This window comes from Tinamus guttatus, unplaced genomic scaffold (genome assembly GCF_059628265.1).
Source record: "Tinamus guttatus ecotype Peru unplaced genomic scaffold, ASM5962826v1 Tinamus_guttatus_pri_ptg000367l, whole genome shotgun sequence".
Classification (NCBI taxonomy): Eukaryota; Metazoa; Chordata; class Aves; order Tinamiformes; family Tinamidae; genus Tinamus; species Tinamus guttatus.
Genome location: NW_028288901.1, coordinates 16353 through 38949, shown reverse-complemented (window position 1 = coordinate 38949; position 22597 = coordinate 16353). Strand labels below are relative to the sequence as shown.

The 22597-nt window shown below is 44.3% G+C and overlaps 1 protein-coding gene across 1 annotated transcript; it reads left to right on the top strand.

Annotated features, from left to right (window-relative positions):
* Positions 1-253: 253 nt before the first annotated feature.
* On the top strand, positions 254-22346 carry LOC104571172 (synapse differentiation-inducing gene protein 1). Its single transcript, XM_088530335.1, has 3 exons — positions 254-337; positions 10850-11418; positions 22152-22346. Exons 2-3 carry the CDS (start codon positions 10939-10941, stop codon positions 22344-22346), a joined length of 675 nt encoding a protein of 224 aa, XP_088386461.1. The 5' UTR covers positions 254-337; positions 10850-10938.
* Positions 22347-22597: the final 251 nt, after the last annotated feature.

Genomic DNA, 22597 nt, shown 5'->3' with positions numbered 1-22597 from the left:
CGGCTGGGGACAGCGTTTTGCGGTTAGGTGGGTTTAGGGGGGTGGTTTGGGCATGGGGATGCGGAGGGAAGGCGTTGGGGCTGCTGCTGCTGCAGGAGGAAAGTTATCCCGCTCCGGCACGCAGGGCTGGCTTCCCCCTCCTCCTTCCCCTCCTCCTTCCCCTCCTCCTCCTCCTCCTCGTCGCCGCCGCCGCGGAGCGGAGCGCACAGAGCAGCCCGGCGGTGCGGGCAGCCCCGCTCTCCCCCCAGCGCCGCCGCCGCCGGGATGCGGCCGCCCGCCCGCTGAGCCCCCCGGCAGCCCCCGAGGGCGCCCGGCGCTGCGGTCACCTTGCAGGGAGGTGAGTGACCCCCCTCCGGGATCCCCCCTCTCCGCGGATCCGTGTCCCACCCCGCGGCGGGGCAGGTTCCCCGCGGGAATCCTTCCCGGGGGGACGCAGCGCATGGCGGTTCCCCCGCCCCGCCGTGCCCGGGGGCTGCGGAGCTGCTGCGCGTGCCGAGAGCGGTGGCGCGGGGGGACCCGCAGCGGGATCCTCCGCTGGGGTCGGCGCAGGGAGCCGGCTTTTCCCGCCCGGGCTGCTGCAAGGGAAGCTCTGCCTGGGATCCCTCTTTCCCTCTTCTTCCCTTCGCCAGGAGAAACCGCCTCCTGCTCACTGTAGCTGGGCATCCTTCCCCATCCCCGCCTCGCCTCCCCTCCAGCACCAGGCGCTCTGGGCAAGCGGGAGAGGAGCTGTGCAGGATGCGTGGTCCCCTCGAGGAGTCCTGGACCTGGGGCAGGCTGGGGCAGCCAGGGCTGCCCACTGCCCCCACTGCAAGAGACCATGGGTTGAATTCCCTTTCCTTCTCCCCCCACAACCTCCCGCTACCCTTAGCTTGCAGGCAGTGGCTGCTAAGCTGGAGAGAAGGATGGTTAAGGTGAAGGAACAAGTGTGGGATCATAGGAGGTCCATGCCATCCCATAGCAGAGAGGGGTGACCTTGGGCAAGTCCCCCGCGCCTGCCTCTGCCTTGAGTAGGATATCACTAAAGCAACCCATAAGGAAGAACCTTCTGTAGGTAGAGGCTGGCAAAGGCTTTGAGACCTTTCTGGAAGGGGCACTGCAGTAACACAAGCCTTCCCAAAACTGGTTGCAATCTCTGGTCCAAAGCGCATGGCAGACAGAGAGGTTTACCCAGGACTTGAGGCTGCGGTGGCTTTTTTTTCCCCTAAAAACATGGAGCTACCTGGTGGCAGGAGTTGCTTTGGAGAGAGCAATCTGTTGAAATGTGCCTTCAATATCACTGGAAGGAAGGCTGCAGCCTTGGCATGCAGTGTGAGAGGCAGGAGCCAGGAAAGAAGATCTAAACTTTCTGGAAAGATGAAATATTCAAATCAGAAACAATTAGACATTAATCCCTCATAAACAGTGCATTAGCAACAATTAAAAGATGCTTTGATATCTTTAAAGGCAAGGAGATGAGTTAACTGGTACTTTCTGGGGAATTATTGTGTATGACAAAATGCAGGCAGCGTGCAGAGAATACACTTTTCTACATTCATGTATTTAAATGACTTCTTCTTAATTATAGTTAATGAGCTATCGTCTTCAGAGTAGCTGCATTCAGATGCTCTCTGTATTAGGTTCAAATTACCTCACTCCAAAGAACAAGCCACTTCTCATTTTGCTGGCCAAGGTGACATTTTATTGGCAGCTTAGTGACTAGAGTTCATGCCAAGGTGTATATCAGATGGATACATCTGTGGGAATTAAATGAAGTTTCCTCTTATTAAGTGGGCAAGCAGACATCGCACGCCGCTGGTACCGTACGCTCTGGAATAAATCACTCTCACGGCAAGGCTCTTCGTTATACAAATGCAGATGTAATGCAGTACTAGTGCATGTGCGCACAACCATAATACATCTCACTTGATGAACGCTGCTTGCAGGATTGAAAATGTTTTGGCTTCTAAGGATAGGAGTAAAGAAAGGGTGCAGAATAGCTGGGAGATTTTTCTGCCTTTCTCACCAGTATAAGTTCCTGTCAGTAGACATGTATAAATCAGCTGTAAATTTCTCGGTCCAGAATAGCTTTCAAAGCTGGTTATTTGGGTTTTAAATTAAGATTTCAAATGATATATTGGGACTTACAAATTTGGTATTCTTTTCTTTAGAGACTAGACTTTTTGCAGGTCACTATGTGTGCTCTGCCACTGGGGGTAAAAAAAGAGAAAAGGAAAAGAATTGCAGAGATTTAAACAGGAGGAAAACACCCTGCACGTGCAATGCCTTTGCTTTGACAAAAGTGAATGAAGAGTGTGTGTATGCGTGTGTAAATATCTGTCTGAATGCCATCCTCTGGCCATCAGAGTAAGCATTTCCGAACATCCTTTCGCTGGCAGAACTTGTGAACTACTTTGATCCATGAAATCTCAGCAAAATGCCTGTTCTCAGCAGAGGTCCATGACTGGGACCCTGAGAATCCAGGTAGAGCCCATCCAGCTTATACCATCTAAGGATCTGACCCTAAGGAGTTCATGCCATAAGTCTGGTGCCATAATAAAGAAAGACTGACAGACATGGTTATGTTATTTTCATTGCACCAGCAAAGATTGCATTTTAAAATAGTGGTGCAGTACATGAGAAGTGTGAGTCTGTGCATGCCTTCAGCACTCTTAATTTTAAGCACAGCACTACTGTAAATGTGTATCTGTGTGTATGTATCTGTATGAAATATGGATGTGCAATGGTCCCTTGCTAGCCATTCACCCCAGTCTTTGCTCTAAGGTATTTCTGTGCTCAGGCACTGAGACTTACTCACAGAGACACAGAAAAATAAACGGACCGTTCACATCCAGTGAGTGAGATTTGTGCACGGGTTTATCTAGGTTTATGTGCTTTGATTGAGTAAAGCTCAGACCCCTTAAAAATCCACAGAAGGAATGAAAGATCCTTGAGGTTGCCTTTGCAAGTGGATAATTGTCCTGGAAGACAATTATAGAATAAGCAAAGCATTCAGCTCCTTCTGATGAGAGCTGCTTGCCCTAGATCCCATGAGACATCCAGTCCACGTTCAGGATTTGAGACATCTCCCATAGCAGTTGCCTGCTACATGTAACAACTGATTCAGTCCTAGGAGATGCTCCCTCTCTCACGTGTGGTATCCCACCCGTCCAGTTCTTTCTATGTCTGTGCCCCCTCCAGCAAAATGATCTCCCCTCTCCCCACTTCCCTTGGCCTACAGGGCAGCTGAGGGGATAATGGATCTGCTGGATCCAAATGCTTCCTTTACAAAAGTCTCCTAGCCCCTTTCAATCCCATTGGAAAGAGGGATCTTTTCTTTCAGACTGTAGCAATGTCCTGAGTGTAATGGGCCCCATATATCATCCCAACTCTGATTTTTGGGAGAGAGATGAATATGAGTTTAAAAAAGGACTTTCAAGGTTCATCTGTATCCACCAATACTACTTTTTTGTATTTCACTGCTTGCCCCAGGGAGACACTTGTGATGTCTAAATCACTTCTCCTACAAAGCTTTTGTCCCACAGTGTATTCTTGGCTCTGCAATTCTTCTGGAGCCTGATAAAATTAGAGAGCGAGCCTGACTTTATTGCCCCAGCATTGGCTGCTTAATTTCATCATCCTTGCCCTGATGAACAGGCTCTAGCAATTTTACAGTACCACTGAAGTGTTTTGCTAGCAAAGCGACTTTCAGCCCTGGGGTGCTTTGCCTGGGGCCGGAGATAAGGACACTGCTGTCTGGTGTGAAGTCTCTAGCACCAGACTCTTCTCCTACTCTGTCATCTCCTTCTTTATCATTCCTGCCTCAGGAGCACCTTAAATCCCAGCTGAGAGCATGGCTTTGGTGCATTACCTGCAGAACAAGTGTTGAATGGGCATTTTGTCCTACCTGTGGTTTTCTGCAGGTCAGCTTTTCCTAGGCTGGAGACTTTTGGATCTATTTGGATGTATTGCAACACCAGGCATCACTGAAACTAGGCAGCAGGATTAGATTGACTCTCAGAAACCATCTGGATTGAGGTGTAGGAACAAAGCAGGCATCATCACCTGAGGATATGACCCATCCTCCAAGTAAACTAACACATGTTGTCAAACAAGCAGCTCGGCTGTACATGAATTTCCACTCTGCGAGCATGATCCCTGGTTAAATCTGTGAGAGGAATTACCCCAGTCCCACGCTTGACATGTGGGCCTGAGGTCCATGACCAAGCTCTCCCCATATGTTGGAGCAGCTCTTGGACAGGAGCTAGGAGTGATCTCCATGGCACGTGGGGAAGCCACGAAACACCCTGTGGATGAGATGTTTTTCGTAGTGACGATACTCCAGACAATTAAGGCTGCAATTATCCACCCCATTGAAGAGCTGCGTTCACTTGCTTCAAAAGCAGAAAGCAGCACAATTTTCTGCTATTGGAGTCAGCAAATAGATCCTTCAGCCTAGCCATGCTTGTGAAGATAGTAAACCTTTTTCACTGCGTTTGCCTGTATTTCTTATCTCATAAAGGTCAGTTTTACTGGGCTGGGCATGATCAGAGAATTGTACAGAATTGCTTTTGAGGATGGTTCATGTGGAGCTAAAGAGTTAGGAGAGGATCCGACGTGGTTTGTATTCCCGCATTCAACTAAGAGCATTCGTATGTCCAAGTGCAGTTAGATAGCTTCCTGACACCGAGGCCTTCCTGTTTACACTGGTGAAATGAATTTCTCTCTTATAGGACCTGTTTTTATTTATTTATTTATTTTTGGACTGTGTCCACTTTGCAAAGCGATTGCCATAAGTTGTGCAGATGGCAAGGTATTTTTTATACTGGTGCCTTCCACAACGGGCAGCGTTATTTACATTAAAGGCAGGTGCTGTTTTTCAGGTCAGTCATTTATTAGCCGTAAAGCACAGTTTTATCATCAAATGAAAAGAGTTGTGATTTCAGACTGAATTCAGCCAGAAAAAGCATTTGGGAAGAAGGATTGCTAGAAAAGGCCAGGTTTTTGTTGGAAACAACTTGAGGCAAATTGAACTAAAAGCCAGTTCATTTGATTAAAAACAAAGAAAGGAAACAAACATTTCATTTTGTCTCGAGCAAGATGCTTCCATCTGCAGAAGGAAATATTTTGTCGCATGGGTAACATTTTTTTTGTTGTTTTAGGTCAACACAAGGTAATTCCCATCATTTTCTCCCTCCCGTTCTTTGATTCAGCTAATGGACCGAGCAATCAGTTATTCAGACAGGCTTATTTTCCATATGGTAATTGTTTCTGCATTTAAATATACCCCTGCACGGGCAATCAAGAGACCTGGATTTTATTTCCAGCTCTGCTGCTGCCTCTGGTGTGACCTTGGGCACTTCACCGAGCTGTGAGTTCATCTGCCCACAGATGAGAACCTCTTTGCAGAGCAGGACAAACCCATGCCTCATCCTGGACATGATGCTTATTGGTTATGCTGGAATAGCATGGAGTTCTTTTTAGTTCCACCATTTTCAATTAAACATTTAACTATCACTAATGCATGCATTCCTGACTTTCCCAGAGAGAATTAGTTGCACTGCCTTATGAAACTCCCTCTAGTTTACTTAATAGGTCAAAAGGATTTTCAGCTGCTGGAATAGCAGCGTTCCCTTAAAACAGAGCCCGTTTTAATGAGCACAGCTAAATCAAGGGGGGAAAATACACGGGAAAGGTTTCTTCCTTCCTTTCCTTAAATATTTTACTTCATAATGAGCCCTCCAGATCCACACATTGCCTGTGACTTCTGTAAAGCAAAAGGCCTGACGGTGATGGTACAATATGGGGACATTTGAAAGACCTTACAGCACAGTGAAGCCTACTGTGTTATCCATTAAAAACCCCTTGCACTTGAGAGTTTGCAGCAGGAGACCTGATGCCTCTAAAGCTCTGTCTAAGTGCTCTCATGATGGGTGAAATACAGGTGCTCACAAGATCTCATGGACTTCGGCTGATGGATCAGCTCTGCAATGGGTCACGTTTGTCCCTTCCTGCCTTAGGTTTGGCGGCACCATGGAGTGGGCAGGAGAGTAGGGGGACAGTCTTCTTGCAAACAAGGGAAGCAGGGAGGAGTCCACTAGGAATAGAGAGGTTTGGGTCATAGGATAATTCAAACTGTAGGTGCCTCTGGAGTTCTCCCTGCTGCCCCAAGTGCAACCTCGTGCCTAAAGCAGGGTGCTTTATGGGGTCCTACCAAGTTTCTCGGAACTTCATCCAGCTGCATCTTGAAGACCTCGCAGAAGGAGACTGCATGGTCTTCTTGGGTGCTCCTGGTTCTTGGGTTCTCCTGGTGCTCAGCTGCTCTCAGGGGGAAGAAGCTATTCCCAGGGTAGATGTCCACACAAGGGAACAGCAGCTCTTTGAGCCCTTTCTCCCAGCTGATGCTCTGTATGTTTTGCAGACATTTGCAGGCAAGGAATACAGTCCTAAATCTTGGAAGCGCAGGGGAGCTGTGCCTTTGGCCTCAGCATGGTTTGCCTTCCTTTCCAAACCTCCCTTCAAATAAACCCTGTCTTTGGACCAGTGTTGTCAGACATGGCCAGGTGAGAGCCTTGAGGTTTTACTGCCTGAATTATCATTTCTTTTTATCTGTTGTAAGGAAAGGTATTTCAGTTCAGTTGAACCGCTTATCCATACAGACTTTCTGGTCCTTAACATGGGATGAGACAGTCTGGGGCTGTGCTAGGTCTGTGGGAAGGGGAGAGCCCAATGGAGGTAGGAGGGCAACAGAATCCTTGGCAGAAGAGCCAAGGATTTGCAAAATGAGGGGTAGTAGAAGAGCTTCTGCTCCTTGTCTCCCAGAGCCTGGGGCACAGCGTTCAGCTTTTCTCTTCTTACCCTCTCCACAGCTTGCATGTCTCTCTCTCACACCCTTTGCTTAATTAATTTGTCAGCTGCTGTCACTGTAGCTGGAGACTGCAGAACACCCAGCAGAACGCAGTCCTGATTTCAGCTACCATATCCGTGCTCTGCTGTAACACAAGCGATAGCTTAATAAACCACAGCAGTGCAGACCAGATATTTTGGCACTGGTTGCAGTTTTTTATTAAAAAAGAGAGAGTGAGAAAGAAAAAAAAAGAATTTGGAGAATAACAAAGATCTGAATAATGAATAACTCCACTTTTGATGTCCGAGACCTGAGTCTTATCCTCAAAGAAAAATATGGATGGAATGGGATCTGGTGTTTGTCAGTAGTCTGAACTTAGGCTTCCCTTCTTGATCCAGCCTCAAGGCTGAAAGAGCAGAATTATTTCAGGTTGCTCTGAGTCCCACTAAGCAATTTTTGAGGAGAAATTCAAGTGGCATCAAGGCGAACAAAACCTGAACCAAACCAGTTAGATGAGCTGCCCATTTCGGAACAGATCATACAGTTCTCTTACTTAAAGGACTGAACCTCTAATGGGTTTCATTTTCTTTTCAGCATCATTTTGAAACCTTATGAGTCCTAGGGAGTGAGAGTTACTCTCTTTTTGCGTTCAAGTGTCATTTCTCAGCTGGGAAGGCATCTTGCGGTTGCCTCGAATTGTCTATCAGAGGTCATCCATTCAGTCCTGTGGCCAACCAGAATCCTCCAGGCTGCTTATTACTTCCAGGAGACATCTGCAGGTGCTGATGGTCTTATTGATGAAGAATCTTTGGGCACCTCAAAGACTCCTCCGCTTCTCTAGACAGCAGCTTATCTCGTTTCAGCTATGGATCAAAATGCACAGGCAATAAAGGTGCTATTGATTTAAGCCTAATGGTCAAGTTGGTTCGGGATTTCAATTGGAAAAGAAAAATCAATGCTACTTTGTTGTTATTATTTATTATTGTTGTTATTATTATTTTCTGCTGTTATGTGATTATAATGAAAAGGAATCAGAATCTCACCGGCTCCTGGCCATAAAGCAATACACTTGCAGGGCTGAGAACATTGAATCAGGCTCAGGAACATTCATGGCACTTCTTCACTTCAAACTATGCTTAGGTATTGCTGGAAGAGCACGTAGCTTGAAGACAGATTGTGGAGTGTGTTAACCCCGTGGTGGTGTGGGTGATTAGAGAGGATGCTTGACCCTGCAATCTAGTTGTCCTTAATTCCTACAGATATAAGTCCTGGAGCCCCAAAGCCATCATGAGTAGTCTAGATTCAGGATTTTGCAGGATCTTATCTGTCCAAAGACTTTGGAGCCAAATCATCTTTGCAAATGGTTAAACTTTCAACCAGCTTTTGGAAAAAGGGCATTGGTTCCTGTGTCATTTAGGCTGGTGAACATCTAGGAGTAAGGGATTGCTTGATGTGGTCCTGCTGACCACGCCAACATCTCAATGACTTTCTAAAGTCCTAAGTAACTTAGACATACTAAAACATTTTTCACTCTGGCCTCTAGTTACTTCCCCTATCTTGTCCCTGAGGAGTTTGAGAATGACTGAAGACATCTTTGATTTCCCATGATTTTCAACTGTCCCATTTCAAGACAACTTTAAAGGGGGCCAGGAGACCAGAGTTACACTTTCTCATAACCCAGCCCTTTCAGAAACAACCAAGATGACCACCCAAACCTACATGAAGTACCAACCTGTGTACTCCGAGGAGGTAGTCTGAGTATCGCCATGTCTGTTGAGCATCATTTGCACCCATTCAAAATGAGCATTTTCCATGAAGGCATCATAGCCATCAATGAAATGCCTGGAGTGAGAACTGCAATTTCAGAGCCAAGTGTTATATGGATGCTAGGAGAGATTAGAGACAATGTGAAGAGAATCTGACAGCATAGCTTGAAGTCCTGAGATAAAACTGCCTTAAAATTGAGTTTATCTGAGTGCCATTCAAAACAGACAGTATTCTGTTGTTGGGATGATGTGACCACACCAAGGTGCAAGGCCTGACCCATGCTTTGCTGGAGCAAATGACCAAATTTTGATGTCTTCAGTTGTTTTTCTGGGAAGAGACCTGTTTGGTTTGCATATCTTCCAATCCCTACATCCCAATCCCCACATTTGCAGCAGTCCCATAGGGTGTTTCTACTGCCCACCTCAGTTTGGTTAGACAAATGCCAAGGCCAAGCATGTTTTTAAGGCTGTTTACAGATAGAGATGATGTCTTTCTGACTTTGGAACTGTGGGATCAACACACTGTGTTACACACCAGGGTGACTTGTGCCTTTGCACATTTTTCAAGGTAGCTAGGGGAGAACAGAGCAAAGTCTGGAGCTTACTCTGATTGCTGCATCCATAATAGTTTTCCTCAGCTTCTGCTTTTCTCATTCTTATTTTGTGTCTCTTGAAGGAGAGGGAGGAAGGACATGGTCTTCTGTTCCTTTGTAAGACATGCCCCAAACTGTTTGCCAACAACATAAAAAGGATTATTTTCATGCTAAAGCAAGTGCTGTGAAAATAAACACTGGAAAATACTTAGATAAGATTTCTTCTACAGTATACAAGCTTCTTACTTCATTCCCAGTGTAAGGACGGAAGACTAGATCTTAGCAATGGTTTAAATACCTCCTGTAAGCCTAAAAGAGAAAAAAAAAACCCACGGATATTTAAAATCAAGAATTATTTTGAGGAAATGAAGTTAGGCTTAGGCTAGTCTTTGCTTCATTGAGGACCTTGGATACAAAGGGAAATTAGAGGGCAAGTATCAAATAAAAATCATAAACAAATGTACATAAATGTGTATCAAAAATATATGTGTATATATTATATACATATATGCTTACATACACACATGTAAAATTAATCCAAACACATAGATAATTCTGGTTCCAGGCAGTACTTTGGAAGGTTTAATCTCATGTTAAGGATTTGGCCTCAGAGAATCAAATATGAATATGAGTGAAGCTAGGAGCATTTCTGTGATTTGGATCAGGCACAGAAACCAAATCCTGAGCTCCTTGTTGATATGACAGATACATCCACACTTCAAAAAGCAGTTTTATTTGGCTTCACAGGAGCAAAATTGGTGTCCTGGTGAGGAGCTATTCTGGCCAGAAATAGGTAGTTTTGGCCTACTGAACTATCTATTTGATTTCTTACAGCTCAGCGCAACTCGCACAAAAGAGAACCAGATGGGACAGAAAACAGTTGGTCCCAGGGCTCAAGCAAGACCTGTTCATGCACTCGTTTCTTCCAGGTGGATCTGAGTGGAAATGATCACATCAACAAGCCCCATCACATCCCTTAAATCTGTTGCCGTACAGCAGGCCCAGAGGCCTGAGTAGAAGTAGTACTGGGGATTTGAAGCCACATTCAGATCTGATCAGAACTCTGGCCCTCAGACAGGGTTTTTTTTTTTTTCAGTTAATTTAGAAAGAGCTGGTGCCTTGTTTTTTCCTTCAGTTGGGTTTTCAAAGGGTAGCAAAGTCCTTGCCAAGGGTCAATGTTAGCCACAGAAACTGGTGGGTAAAGACATCAGCTGCCTAGCTTTTGTAATTGCAGCTCTCTGAGAACTGAAAATGGTCTTTTTATCCTTCTATCGCTTACAAAAGAAAAGTCTCTATTAAGAGTGTCTGGAAGAAGGGGAGATTGTCTCCAAAAAGACAGTGTTCTATGTGTGAGAGGGTGGAGAATGCATCAAAGCAAAACTGACCTCTAGCAAGGCCCCTGCCCTACCATCCCCTATTAGCAATGCACCTCAGGAAGTCCTCTGTCACCACCACGTTGACATCTGCTCCAGTCCAGTTCATGGGTATTCCTTTTTTTTTCTTTTCGCTTCTGTAAATGGAGATATATTTGATGAGTAGGACATTGTGTGTGCATACTTTGGGATTTCCTTCAGGAAAAAATACCAAAACCAAGTTGACTAGGGTGGCCTGATAGATTATTCAATCCTTGTGTTCTCACTTTGGTATGTATTTCCTTTCTTCTTCAGGAAAATGGGAACCACTGCTCCAGTGTGACCTGTTTCTAAGGTGCATCAAATAAGGACAACCTGTCCCATTCCCCCAGAGTCCTCGCAGTATGGATGGTTTGATTGAGCAGAACACTGTGCTAATGCACAATAAGATAGCGGAAGCCGGGAAAAGGAATGGTTTGATTAATACGAGGAACTTAGTGGCAGAGAGTCGAGATGGTCTGGTCTCTGTGTACCCAACGCCCCAGTACCCAGGCCACCGAGTGGGGAGCCTTTCCTCACAGAGCTGCCTGGACAGTGGCAGGAATGACCCTGTACAACAGCTTCTGGACCCCAACATGCTGCAGCAGACCGTGGAGTCTCACTACCGACCCAACATCATCCTCTACTCAGAGAACGTGCTGCGTTCATGGGGGGAGAGCATTGGCTCCGAGTGCTGTGAAACAACCTTCATTGAAGACCGATCCCCCACCAAAGACAGCTTGGAGTACCCCGATGGCAAGTTCATTGACCTCTCAGCAGATGACATCAAGATTCACACGCTGTCCTACGACGTGGAGGAAGAAGAGGATTTCCAGGAGCTAGAGGTTAGATGTTATTAACTATCTGTGGGGGAGGATGGTGGGGAGGAAAAACCTGTGGTTAAGCGTGCTGCTTCCAAGTGCTGGTCTGCATGGGATGGGCTATCTCACTTTCTCCTTTGGCCAGGACAGTGAAGGAGCACTGATCATTACTTGTTGGGTAAAGTCCCGACTCTGTTGATAGTAAGGACGAAATTCCCATTGTCCTTAACAGGGATGAACATTTCCCTCCAGCATCCCAAAGGGCTGGTCACAATCAGAAGAAGGCCCACGTGCTTAAATGCTTTCTAAGGTCAGGGCCAGTAGGATTTGTCCACGTACATGGAGCATGTCTTACACAGCAGGCCAACATTATCCCTTACTTTCTTTTGATCTGAGTTGGGCATAAAGCTGGTCCTCTGCGCATAGGCTCAACTGTGACAGATTTCTCTCTTTGAATGAACATGCAAGCAAAAGTCTCTGGGTTTCTTGTCACAGGGAATCCCTTCACTCTGAAATCCAAAAATCAGTTCTGTTTAGACCCAAAACGCAAAGTTTCTTTCTGTGTTTCGTTGATTGATTGTTCACACTAAAGTAAGATGCATTTTATTTTCCAAATGGGGCGGGTTGTGGAAATCAACCTCGTTCTTTCTTGAATGATACATTCCTAGTTAAAAAAAAAAAAAAAAAAAAAAAACAGAAAAACAAAAACACACTTTTCTCTTTTTAGTTGAAACCAGCTGCCTCTCTACGGCACAGATTTATGTTTGGCATTGTGCATAGGGGTGGAGAGTATACATAATGCTACTGATCCCAAATCTTTGTCTTGTACTAGTCACACACTCCTAGCTTAGCAAAGACCCAATAATCCTTTGGAAGGGAAGGCATAGCTCCAATCTGAAGGTCTAAGACAACATCGGGAGACTATTTTATTGCATTTCATTCTTGCTGGAGTTTTCTCCCATGAGACATCACAAGTTCTATAGCTTCTATTTTCACCTCCTATAACACAGGTTCCTCACCTTGAGCTCAGCATAGGCACAGCACAAAAGCCTTACTTTATTTTTATTCTCTTTTCTCTCTGTATTGTTAAGGTAGGGAAAGAGAAAAGGGTCTTTTATTTTTCTTTTATTTTTCTTTTTTTTTTTTTTGCCAGTTTGTGCCAGTAATGCAGTATTCAAAATCTTCTCATAAAGACAAAATATATTCTCTCTGAGGCATTTGATGGTGTTGGCTCAAATCACACCCTCCTACAACATTTAAGAACTGGCTGTGAAAAGTCTTATTTAAAAAAATAAAAAATGCCTACATGTCGCCTTTTTAACCTTAGCTTCTTTCACGCAGTAGTTTTATGGAGAGTGACCACAGCAAGCATATAATTGCCTAATGGTGTTATTGACACATCTGACCTGACATTTAGGCAGATAAAATAATTCCTCCCTTCTTGTCAATCCAAATCCAGCAGGGCACCTATAATAACTGCCAGAGGATTAGTTAAAAAGGCCAGAACAATAGGCAGAACAAGGAGGGAGAAAAAAGTTCCCTATCAAAAATTGTTTCCCTTTTGAAGCAGTCTTTTCAATGTAGGGTAGCTCTTCAAAGGTGTGCTACGTGAGGTTCACGTCAGCTTTCCATGGAGAATATGTGGTCCCAGAAAACTCCTGTAGAACTGGAGGAGTAAGGGCATTGACTTCATCCTTCCACTCTCCAGATCTCAAGGAGAGAAGGGAGACTCTTTATCCATGTCTTTTCAGATAGCAAGGTGTCTTGCTGTGCTGGTGTGTGCATCGTTTTCCCAAGTTTCTCCTTCTTCCTATCCTGTATCTCCAACTATACCCTCCTAAGGTCCCATGTGTCCCCTCTTAAATGTGTGTACTGCATTTAGCACCACAGGTGATCCACTCTACTGAAGCCATTCGGGTGTTACTGTATTAATAAACAAAAAGGTGTATGATAGCCATTCTGACCTACGTGTACCAAGTGCTCAGAGGAGGCAAAAATGCACCAAGTATACACCAACAAGCTTCCCTCTGTTCTGAACTGGTGTCTCTTCTCCATCCAGAAAACAAAAGAAGTAGATGAGGCAGATCTAAATGACCAACCTGCTGAGCAGCTGCGTTGAGCACGCACGCTCTCAGCTCTGGTGGCCTCCCGAAAGGGGCCAAGTCTGCAGATGACGGGGAGAGGAGGAATATATTGAACTTGGCCAACACAGAGGTTTGTTAGTGAGATTCTGGTACTTCAGGGAGAGAAGAACAGAAGTCTTTGAGGACAGTGGTTGCTGAGAAGGAAACCAAACCATGCTGGAGTGTTAATTGCATAAAAATGCCTCTTTCTGTCCAAATGAGAGACAAAGCATCTGAATCACACAGCATGAGTCTGGCCCGTCACGCCACTTTCTTTTTCACCAGTTATTGACAGGAAGCAAATGTTTCTTTACATTACTAATAGGCTCGAAGTGAGACCAACAGGTTAGTATCAGGACTGGAAGCGTTTTGAAGGAGAAGAGCAAGAGAAGGTAATAGAAGACTTTGCATCCACACTGTGAGAGGCTTGAAAAAAACCATCCTGCCATACACATGGCATGAGTATGTTGTTTTATTGCCTGCCACACCACAGTTCCTAGCAGGATGGGAGCTGCACAGTATAACAGCAGATCAAGGCTCAATTCTTGTAAGGCTTTTCTGCCTTTGCACATCTGCTTTGGCACAACAGCTGGAGAAAACTGCTGCAGAGCAAGTGCCTGGGAGTCTGGGTTTGAGCAGCTACCCCAGCCAGCTTGCACGGGCTACTGCTCTGTAACCTCTCATCACATTGAGGATGGGTCTTCTCAGCTCAGCAATGCCTCCAGTGAGTCACTAGACCTTGCAAGGAAGCACCTTCTTCCCTTTCAAAGCCTGGGGACTTTGCAAAATTCTGGGAGATGTGACAGAGAAGCAGGAGACATCCAAACTAGGTGTCCTACCCACTTCCAGCAACAGTTTGGCTATGTTTAACTTCTTGGTTTTTTTAACAGTAGAGTTTCTCAGGTCCTGATGTAATGTTATTCAGGTTGCCTATGAAAATCATAATTGTCTGGAGGGAAAAACATTTCTGAAATGGCCCTCATTAGCATATACTGCCCCACTTTGCTCCAGCAATTATCAGGGATGAAAGCAGAAATCTGCACACCCTGTCAGAGCTTTAAACCTATCCCTTCTGAGCCCAACCCTGAAATCAAATGATTCCCTATTTAGGTATCGCTGGAACACTTATAAATATCTTATGAATTCTTTATGCCACTACTAATGGACAGAGAACTTGTCAAGTGTGGTGCTGGTGAAATATTATGCGAGTTCCTAGCTGAAATACCATCCTGTTAGAGTTCATGTGTAAATGCACTGCCACCTTTTATCCAGAAGCATCATTTGTCATACTACACTCCTGCTAGTCTTCCTCCTGGCCCCTAGAGAGCTGGCTTATTTAGAGAAACCCAAGCTATTGATGGCATGCAGCACTGCAACAAGGTGAATTATTCATACGTGTGGCAGAAAAGAGTACATCAGAGTTCTCTCTTAAGGAACCTCTTTCTTTTCCTGAGCAATGTCTGCAACAGCCTCTGCATGGTGAAATAAATAGAATATTCTGGGGCGTAAAAGAAGAAAAGAAATGTAGTGCTTTCAAACGAAATCTTCCTTCTTTTTTTTTTCCCCATGCAAAGAGCTCCATACTGCCAGGAAAGTCATCCCTCCAACCTGAGCCTAAAAATATAAAGGCAGGAGGCGGACCTATACCATCAAATCCATCTTTTCTGCAACCCCAAGGACCTCCTAGCTGTGTCTCTTATGAAAAATAAGAAAGAAAAAAGAAGACTCTGGATGGGCTTTGTGCACATGTTGCCCCATGACAAGCATGTATTATTTCAGTGCTGTCAGCCTTGCACAGAACTGGAAAATCCTGCTTTGTATGGAGAAAAGCAGAACTGTTGTGTCCCAAGCCTCCCCCTTTGGCAGCAGTCATCCAGAAAGACTTGGACACTGGAGATTGCCTGGGGCACTGAACGTCCCGAGAACGCCAGGCTTTAAAGTCTGGCTTCAGTGCAAAACAACAAACTGTGCAGTATTTCATTCTTATCATTCTTCTCTCTTCCTTCAGAATCCATGAGTTCTTCTGAGTTGCAATTTGGTTGTCACAGCTCCTTCTTGTCATTAGTTCTCTCAGGTGATAAATGAAGTTTCCTTTTCTGGATGTTTGGCATCGCATCAATTTGCCCTTTATTTAGAGGCATTTTGTACTTCTTTTGGTTCCAGAGGCAGCACTGGGCTGTTCTTGTGCCTCCAACCAGCTTTGCTTTAAAATGCGGGTTAGCAAGTCAATGCTGAGTTGAAGACTTTTGCAGTCAATTTTATCTTAAAAGGTCAAAATTGATGAGACTGATAATATACCCTGGAGGTAATGGTTCTGATTCCTCCATGCAACCTTTGGCCTCCCGATCCTAGGTTGGCCAAGCTCTTCTTTCCCAGGTGCTCTCCAAGGTGATATGAAATTACCCGAATGGGATGGAGCCAGGGGCAAAGCTTTGTCTCAGTGGTTCTGTCAGCAGTGCTGTCAAAAGTCTTGCTGTGGGGATGTGGTCATGACAGGGTCCCACATAGGTGTGGCATGATGGAGGCATGAAGACTTATGCGAGGACATGAAATTTGAATATGGAGCAGTGAATTATGGGTTTCTGAACTGAATGATGTCCCCTTTTAAAGAGTTCAGCTGAGGACATAAACCTCCAAATGCCTTCCAGAGGAGCTTAGGGTTTGATGATCATTTTTGAGAATAGAGAAGAGGCAGCAACAGGAACTGTTGCTAGCACTAATTTTATTCAACAGTTTCATCAATAGCCTCGTCAGGGAGTCATTAGAATCAAAAAAAAAGCTCCAGGTTTGTGTATTGTATTACACTCTTTTGGATACTCAGATGCCTTGGCAGTGGAGAACAATTCTCATAGGATGACGCAAAACTGGATAGGCAATGTGGAGGCAGTTGAGACCCAGTATAAGTAAATAGAAAATAATACATTTATAGAAAAATGATCCGTGTGGACATGATGATGAGCTTGTAACTGGGAGCTACAACCCAGGTAAGAGGCTGTAGAGAAACCATGTGAAGTCTCAAAGAACAGTGTTCAGAGTGAGCTAGCCATCCAACCAACTGAGGAATATCATAAAGAATAGTACTGACACCAAGGCTGAGGGAAAGCCACTATATAAATATTTGGTGGTGGTGGTAGGTAGAAAAGGGCAACTAAAGTGATTGAGGGAGTGTAGAAGCCCACTTACAAAAAGAATGGTGAAAAAGGTTGTGACTCTCCATTTTGGGAAGCCTACGGATGTAGGAGCCAGTTCTACAAAACATAAAAAGTGAAGGTTAGGATGAATTCAGAGCTCTGGTTCACCAAACCTGTAATAGTAGAAGTAGGGAACACTCAAGGCTACTGGTAAGAAATTGCCTTAACACAGATAGAAGAAAAACACTCTTAGGACAACTGGTAGTAAAATTTGGTGAACTTACTGCCATAATAGATAGTGGAGGATCAACAGGCTCAAAGGGGACTAAACTCATGGACAAGGAATCCACAAGCAGATATCAAAATGAATTGGTAAGGCTGTTCTTTCTAACACCTTTCTCACAGGAGTTGAGGATTCTTGGGGAGCACAGGGGTTGTGCTGCAGACAAGGTGGCCAGGTTTGTATGTGCTTCTTACATACCACATCCTGCTGCTGCTGTCAGAGGCAGCACACAGGGTTTGATGGACCATTGGTCTGACCCTATAGGGCATGCTTTATGCCTCCACAGGCACAATATTAATGCTTTACAAGAGTGATTATGCTTCATTAGCATTTGATTTATTTTTCTCCCTTATAGAAGAACCCACTGGAGTCTAGAGATACTGAGGCATGTCAAGGGGTATTAACCTTTATTATGCAGACCTTGGTGAAGGGAGCATGGCTGGGAAGTCACCTTCAGTATTCTCCAAATGCCTTTCAGTGAAGTTTGTTAATCATAGCGAAGCCGCAGAACAATTCCTCTTCTCCCTCATGACTTCTATGAGTTATCACTTGGACATGATACAGTGAGGTCCCCAAGCTCTAGGTGGTAGGGACTGTAAATGTAGGTGGTAGGGACTGTAAATGAATGGCATCCTGCAAAAGGAAGGGACAAGGCTACACTGCTTAAGCTTTGAAAGGTCTAAGAAAGGCAAGGAAGCTATAAAGCAAATCAAGAACAATCAGCTATGTTGAGAGACCTTCAGAGCCCAACTGGGCTTGAAGTGTCACCTGCCCCACCTTGAGCTGTGCACTGTTCCTCTTCTAGCTAAATTATCTCAGGGAAGAGGCATATCTCCCTAGTCTTCTCCAAAAGACAATGGTGAGACCATCTCCTGAGTTGATGGGGTGGTGAACACCTGCTGTGTTCCCACCATAAGCAGCCCCTTGCATGGATTTGATGTCTGCTGGCTGTGGAAATACTCTGCTCCCTGGTTGGGGACCATAAAGCTAGGCCCCATGAGTACTCCACTGACACGATGAGTAATGATACCAGAATACATTGCATTAGCAGTGACTTCACACTTCTGAACACTTCACAGCATAAGCTGCTGAGAGTCACTTCTTTGTTGCAGCTGCTGGCCCATCTGTGAGGACATGAACGTGCTGTGATACATATGTGGCTTCCCCATGAATTCAAGGAATTCTAGGGAGCAAAGTGGGTTGGGTGTCACTCAAATAAAGATAAGGAGAATTTACTCTATGCTGGTGGTGTATTTACTCTGTGTTGATCCCTTTCCAGCAAATGCAAGTTGCTGATGAGCCATGGATAGTCTGGCTGAGGGTGTCTAGAAAGCATCACAAGGGACATGATCATACTCCAAGGGGGAAGGAGGAAGAATGTTATCAGGCCACAGAATGAGGTTGACCCACTCATGTGTTTTGGTTTGGCAAGGTTAAAAAGCATTCCTACATGGAGACCGTCGTGGACCGTTCCTCTTTCCAAGCGAGGAAAGACTCACGTGAGCACATCCCGAAAGTCTGACTGTTTTATTGACAAAACATTTTAGAATGAGAGCTAGTGAGCAAGACCAGGTCATACTTGGTGGATTATAGATCATTTAAATACCTTTAAATTTGAATAGAACCAACTGCAAAATGTAAAATAACAGGAACAAAAAAAAATGTAAAACATCAGGATAAAGAATCCATGATGCCAGCAGGTTTTAGGAGCTGTCACCACTTAAGTAAGTGTCATCCAGATGGTGCTCAGTAACTTGAAAGTATATAGAGTCAGAGTAGTGATAAAATACAGCCCTCCTGTCACCATCTAGCAGGGCTGCTTTTGTTATCAGATCCATGCAGGTGAACTAAGACTTCCTTCAGAAGAGCAAAGTGCTAGTTAGACTATGTTTAAACATAATATGTAGACAGGCTTTATGAGGAAGGAAACTGAACATACATTATATTAGAGCCATATCTTGTGTTGGTATTTGTCAAAAACAAACCACAAAAACTGGAGTATTTGTATTTAGAGCAGAACTCATACAGCCATCTCAAGAAATTTGTTTTGTATGTACTGTGTTTTGTTGAACTAGTTGCTTTGAAGGGAAGAAAGGAGTAAAACCAAAAAGACTGTATCTTGAAAAATCCATCAGAAGTTGCTGGCAGCTGTAATTTGCACCAGATATTACTGTCTGACTTTGCCATTGTCACTAAGTTTTAATATTAGATGGGTTTCAGTGACCATCGAGTTCAGCCTTCAGCACATCACAGACAGTCCATGGAAAGCTGTCTGAAGAGCCTTTGTTCATTCATCATGTCTTGGCTGAGATAAAACATGTAACTTTTAGGGATAGCTAACCTCAATTTGAAAAAGGTCTTTGAATAATAAGAAAATCCATGACAACTGCAGGAAAAATGTTCAGAACTCTCTCTGTTAAAAATCTGCACCTTTGTGTCTGCTCTTGATCTATTCTACTTTCAGTCACTGGCGTTTCTCATGCTTTTCTGACAAACAGAGAAGATGTCTCTGATGAGAAATGATCTACTCATGCAGGCACTAAGTGACTGAGATAGAAAGGGAGGAATAAATAGAGGGATAAATAGAGAGTGGGGAGGGAGGAAGGAGGGAGGGAGGGAGAGAAGGGAGAGAAGAAGGGAGGGAAGGAGGGAGGGAGGGAAGGAAAGAAGGAAGGGAGGAAGGGAGGAAGGGAGGAAGGGAGGAAGGAAGGAAGATAAAAGGCTGTTTTCCTTTTTTGTCATCACTGTAATCAACATGCACCTGTGTAGGGCACTGCTTTCTGCAAGATACTCATGATGTGGGGAGATGTCCTCTGGGGCATGACCTTCTAACTGACAAAGCAGGAGTTAGTCTTGCCTGTGCTCCTGGTCACCTCTTCATCAACCATAACCCTTCTGCAGCTAAACTGAGGCTGGAGACTGGTTCATCTTGTGCTGTCTTTGCAGCTGCCCTCCAAGCATGCTGGAGAAGGACATGGAGAAGGATGAGGAGGGTTTGTGTCCTTGTAACTAATCTTGCTACAAACGATCCATTGGAAGTGGGAGATCTCCTCTCTGTGGCCAGCAAATCCAGATGTCCCATCTGCAAATAACTCAGGTCCTCGACATCCTGAAAAAACCCTCAGCTGCTGCTGCTGTTCTTTGTCTCCCAATGTCCCTTGTCCCATGTTGGGTTACAGCTTTGTTAGGATGTATTCTGCCAGCATTGGCCTTGCTTCCATCCTAAGATTTTTCTAACCTCACAAGGAAAATAATGTTTCATGATGGATGGGATAAAAGCTCTTTTAGACAGGATAACTTAGACACGTCTTTATCACCTCAGTAAAAGGTCTTGACTAATTGGAATCACTAGTATAGTAAATATTAGGGATTTTTGCTCTGTTCATGAAAGGAAAGTCACAGTCAAGAAAGGAATGCTCTTTGATAGGTGTTTTTTTTTTTTTTCTTCTGAATGCATGAGTTTTGTTTTGATCACCTTTTAGCTGTGGGATGCATTTGGTGGTACATCTCTATTAAGAAAAGAAAAACATTACAGTTTGATATTTCGGACTACTTAAACTCTTCCAACCCAATTTAAATAAATACATAATAAAAAGTTGTCTGTATAATTTTGCTCACCACCTGACCCTTGAGGATTATTAGCCATGCTATTCTCTAGATTATTTTGCAATGGTTAGAAGCTTTCAGTCAAATTACTGAAATTGTGAAGTAATTATGAAAAGTTCAGGCTTGAGCATAGCAGGGGGCATGTTGTAAGAAAAGGAACACTAGGGAAGGAGGTTAGATTGAAGGAATGAATTTTTCGCTGGAAAGAGGCACCTTTTGCTATTTGATTTGAGATTTATGATTTTTTTAAACATTTTTTTAGGCAGCTCTTCTGGTTTCTTTCTTGACTAGAATGCCCAGAGCTTTCTGATGAAAATTATTCTGCGGCTCTTGGTGACTGACAGTCAGGTCATCTGCTCCATTATGTACATTTACCTCCTATTCCTTTGAGGACTTCAACCATTGAAACTATTCACAGTGCAAATCTACTATTAAATTAGTCTATTACTATGGTGACTTAATATTTCCTGGTAAGAGTTTTTATGTTGGCATAATCAGGAAAACTTCTGCTATTAGTCTCTTGCAATCTAATAACCACCTCTCCTCTCTAAGTGAAAACTCTCAAAAATGTCATGATTCCACCACCTTGAGAGTGTTTAATCCCTTTAGAAAGCAGCATAACTGGTAATTTTCTGGTTTATCACTTGATCAACGTTATCTGGAAAATCTTTGCTCTGTTTCATCTTCATCTAAAAGAAAAGATGTTTTGAAATATCAGACAGGTAATCTCCACAGATACAAAATCAGCCCAAAACTGGATAATCAAAAGCCTTTTTTATTGCCTCTTCCCTTTCAAGAAATTCAGCAAAGGGCACTGTTCAGAGAGACAGTTTCAGAAATGCTGTGAGTTTCCCCATTGCACTCTCTCTTCTTTTGCTCTTGAAAGGAAAGCTCATTGGTTTTAATGATGACTTAAGCAACTAGTTCTGAAAATTAAAGCAGAAAAGCAAGTCACCAAGCTCAAGAATTGTACAACAGCCTCAGGAGGTGTCTCTTGAGCAGCAGGACTTTACTGAATTTATGCCAAATGGAGCTTTGTCACTTCTATCAAGGCATCAAGCCTAGGAGTTCGGCAGAGAGGAACCTCAGGAATTTCAAAAAAGGCAAGTGCAGAGTCCTGCATCTAGACAGGAATAACCCTAGAGATGAACACTGTTCTACCAGGAGGCTAATCTTTGCCCAGGAGATGCAGAGCACACAACATTTACACCTCCTGATGCATTAGATAGGTGACATTATGCTTCAGGAGCCCCAGTTCACATAGACAGATTCATTTTCTCTCATTCATTAAATGTAAGGAACTACAAGGAAATTTTCAGATCTCTGCAGAGTTTTCCCAACACTGGGCTGGAGGGTGGCTCCCCAAGCACCCACGTTGACAGGGCACCTGCATTTCAAATCTTAGAGACCCCAGGATGAGGCCATCACAAATAAGGCACCAGAAGTCTTCCACTGTGGGTACTGGAGGAAAGCTGGGTCTTGGTGCAAGAAATGCCAGGGGAGGACTGGGGAAAATTTTATGCACAGATGATCACAGCCTTGGTCCCATGGCAGAGAAGTAATAATGATATAATCAATCAGCCCTTCACACGTCTCTCTCCCTTGCTTTTCCAGAGTGATTACTCAAGTGACACTGAGAGCGAAGACAATTTCCTGATGATGCCACCAAGAGACCATCTCGGCCTCACTGTATTCTCCATGCTCTGCTGCTTCTGGCCGCTGGGAATTGCTGCCTTTTACCTGTCCCATGAGGTAATGCAAAAACGCCTCCTGCTAACTCAAAGCTTTACATCCAAGCAGTGCCTATGACTCCACGACAGCAAGGAAAGTTCAACAAGACCCAAGACAAGACCCGAACATGGGGCAAACACTCTCCCAGGGTGATAGGAGGCAGGGTGACATGTGCAATTTTTTACCCCACTTGACATATTTCCATTGTAACGGTGCTTGTCTTGTGAGATATTTTACTAAGGGAGGAAAGCCACGGAATATTTTAGGTTTTGCTTGGCAATGGTCAGGCTCCATGTCATTTTATGCAGTGTCCAGCCAGGGATTTTCTG

Coding starts and splice junctions, on each gene's coding strand:
- LOC104571172 (XM_088530335.1), top strand. CDS start 10,939: ATGGATGGTTTGATTGAGCAGAACACTGTGCTAATGCACAATAAGATA. Junction 11,419..22,151: donor AGGATTTCCAGGAGCTAGAG/GTTAGATGTTAT, acceptor TTGCTTTTCCAG/AGTGATTACTCAAGTGACAC.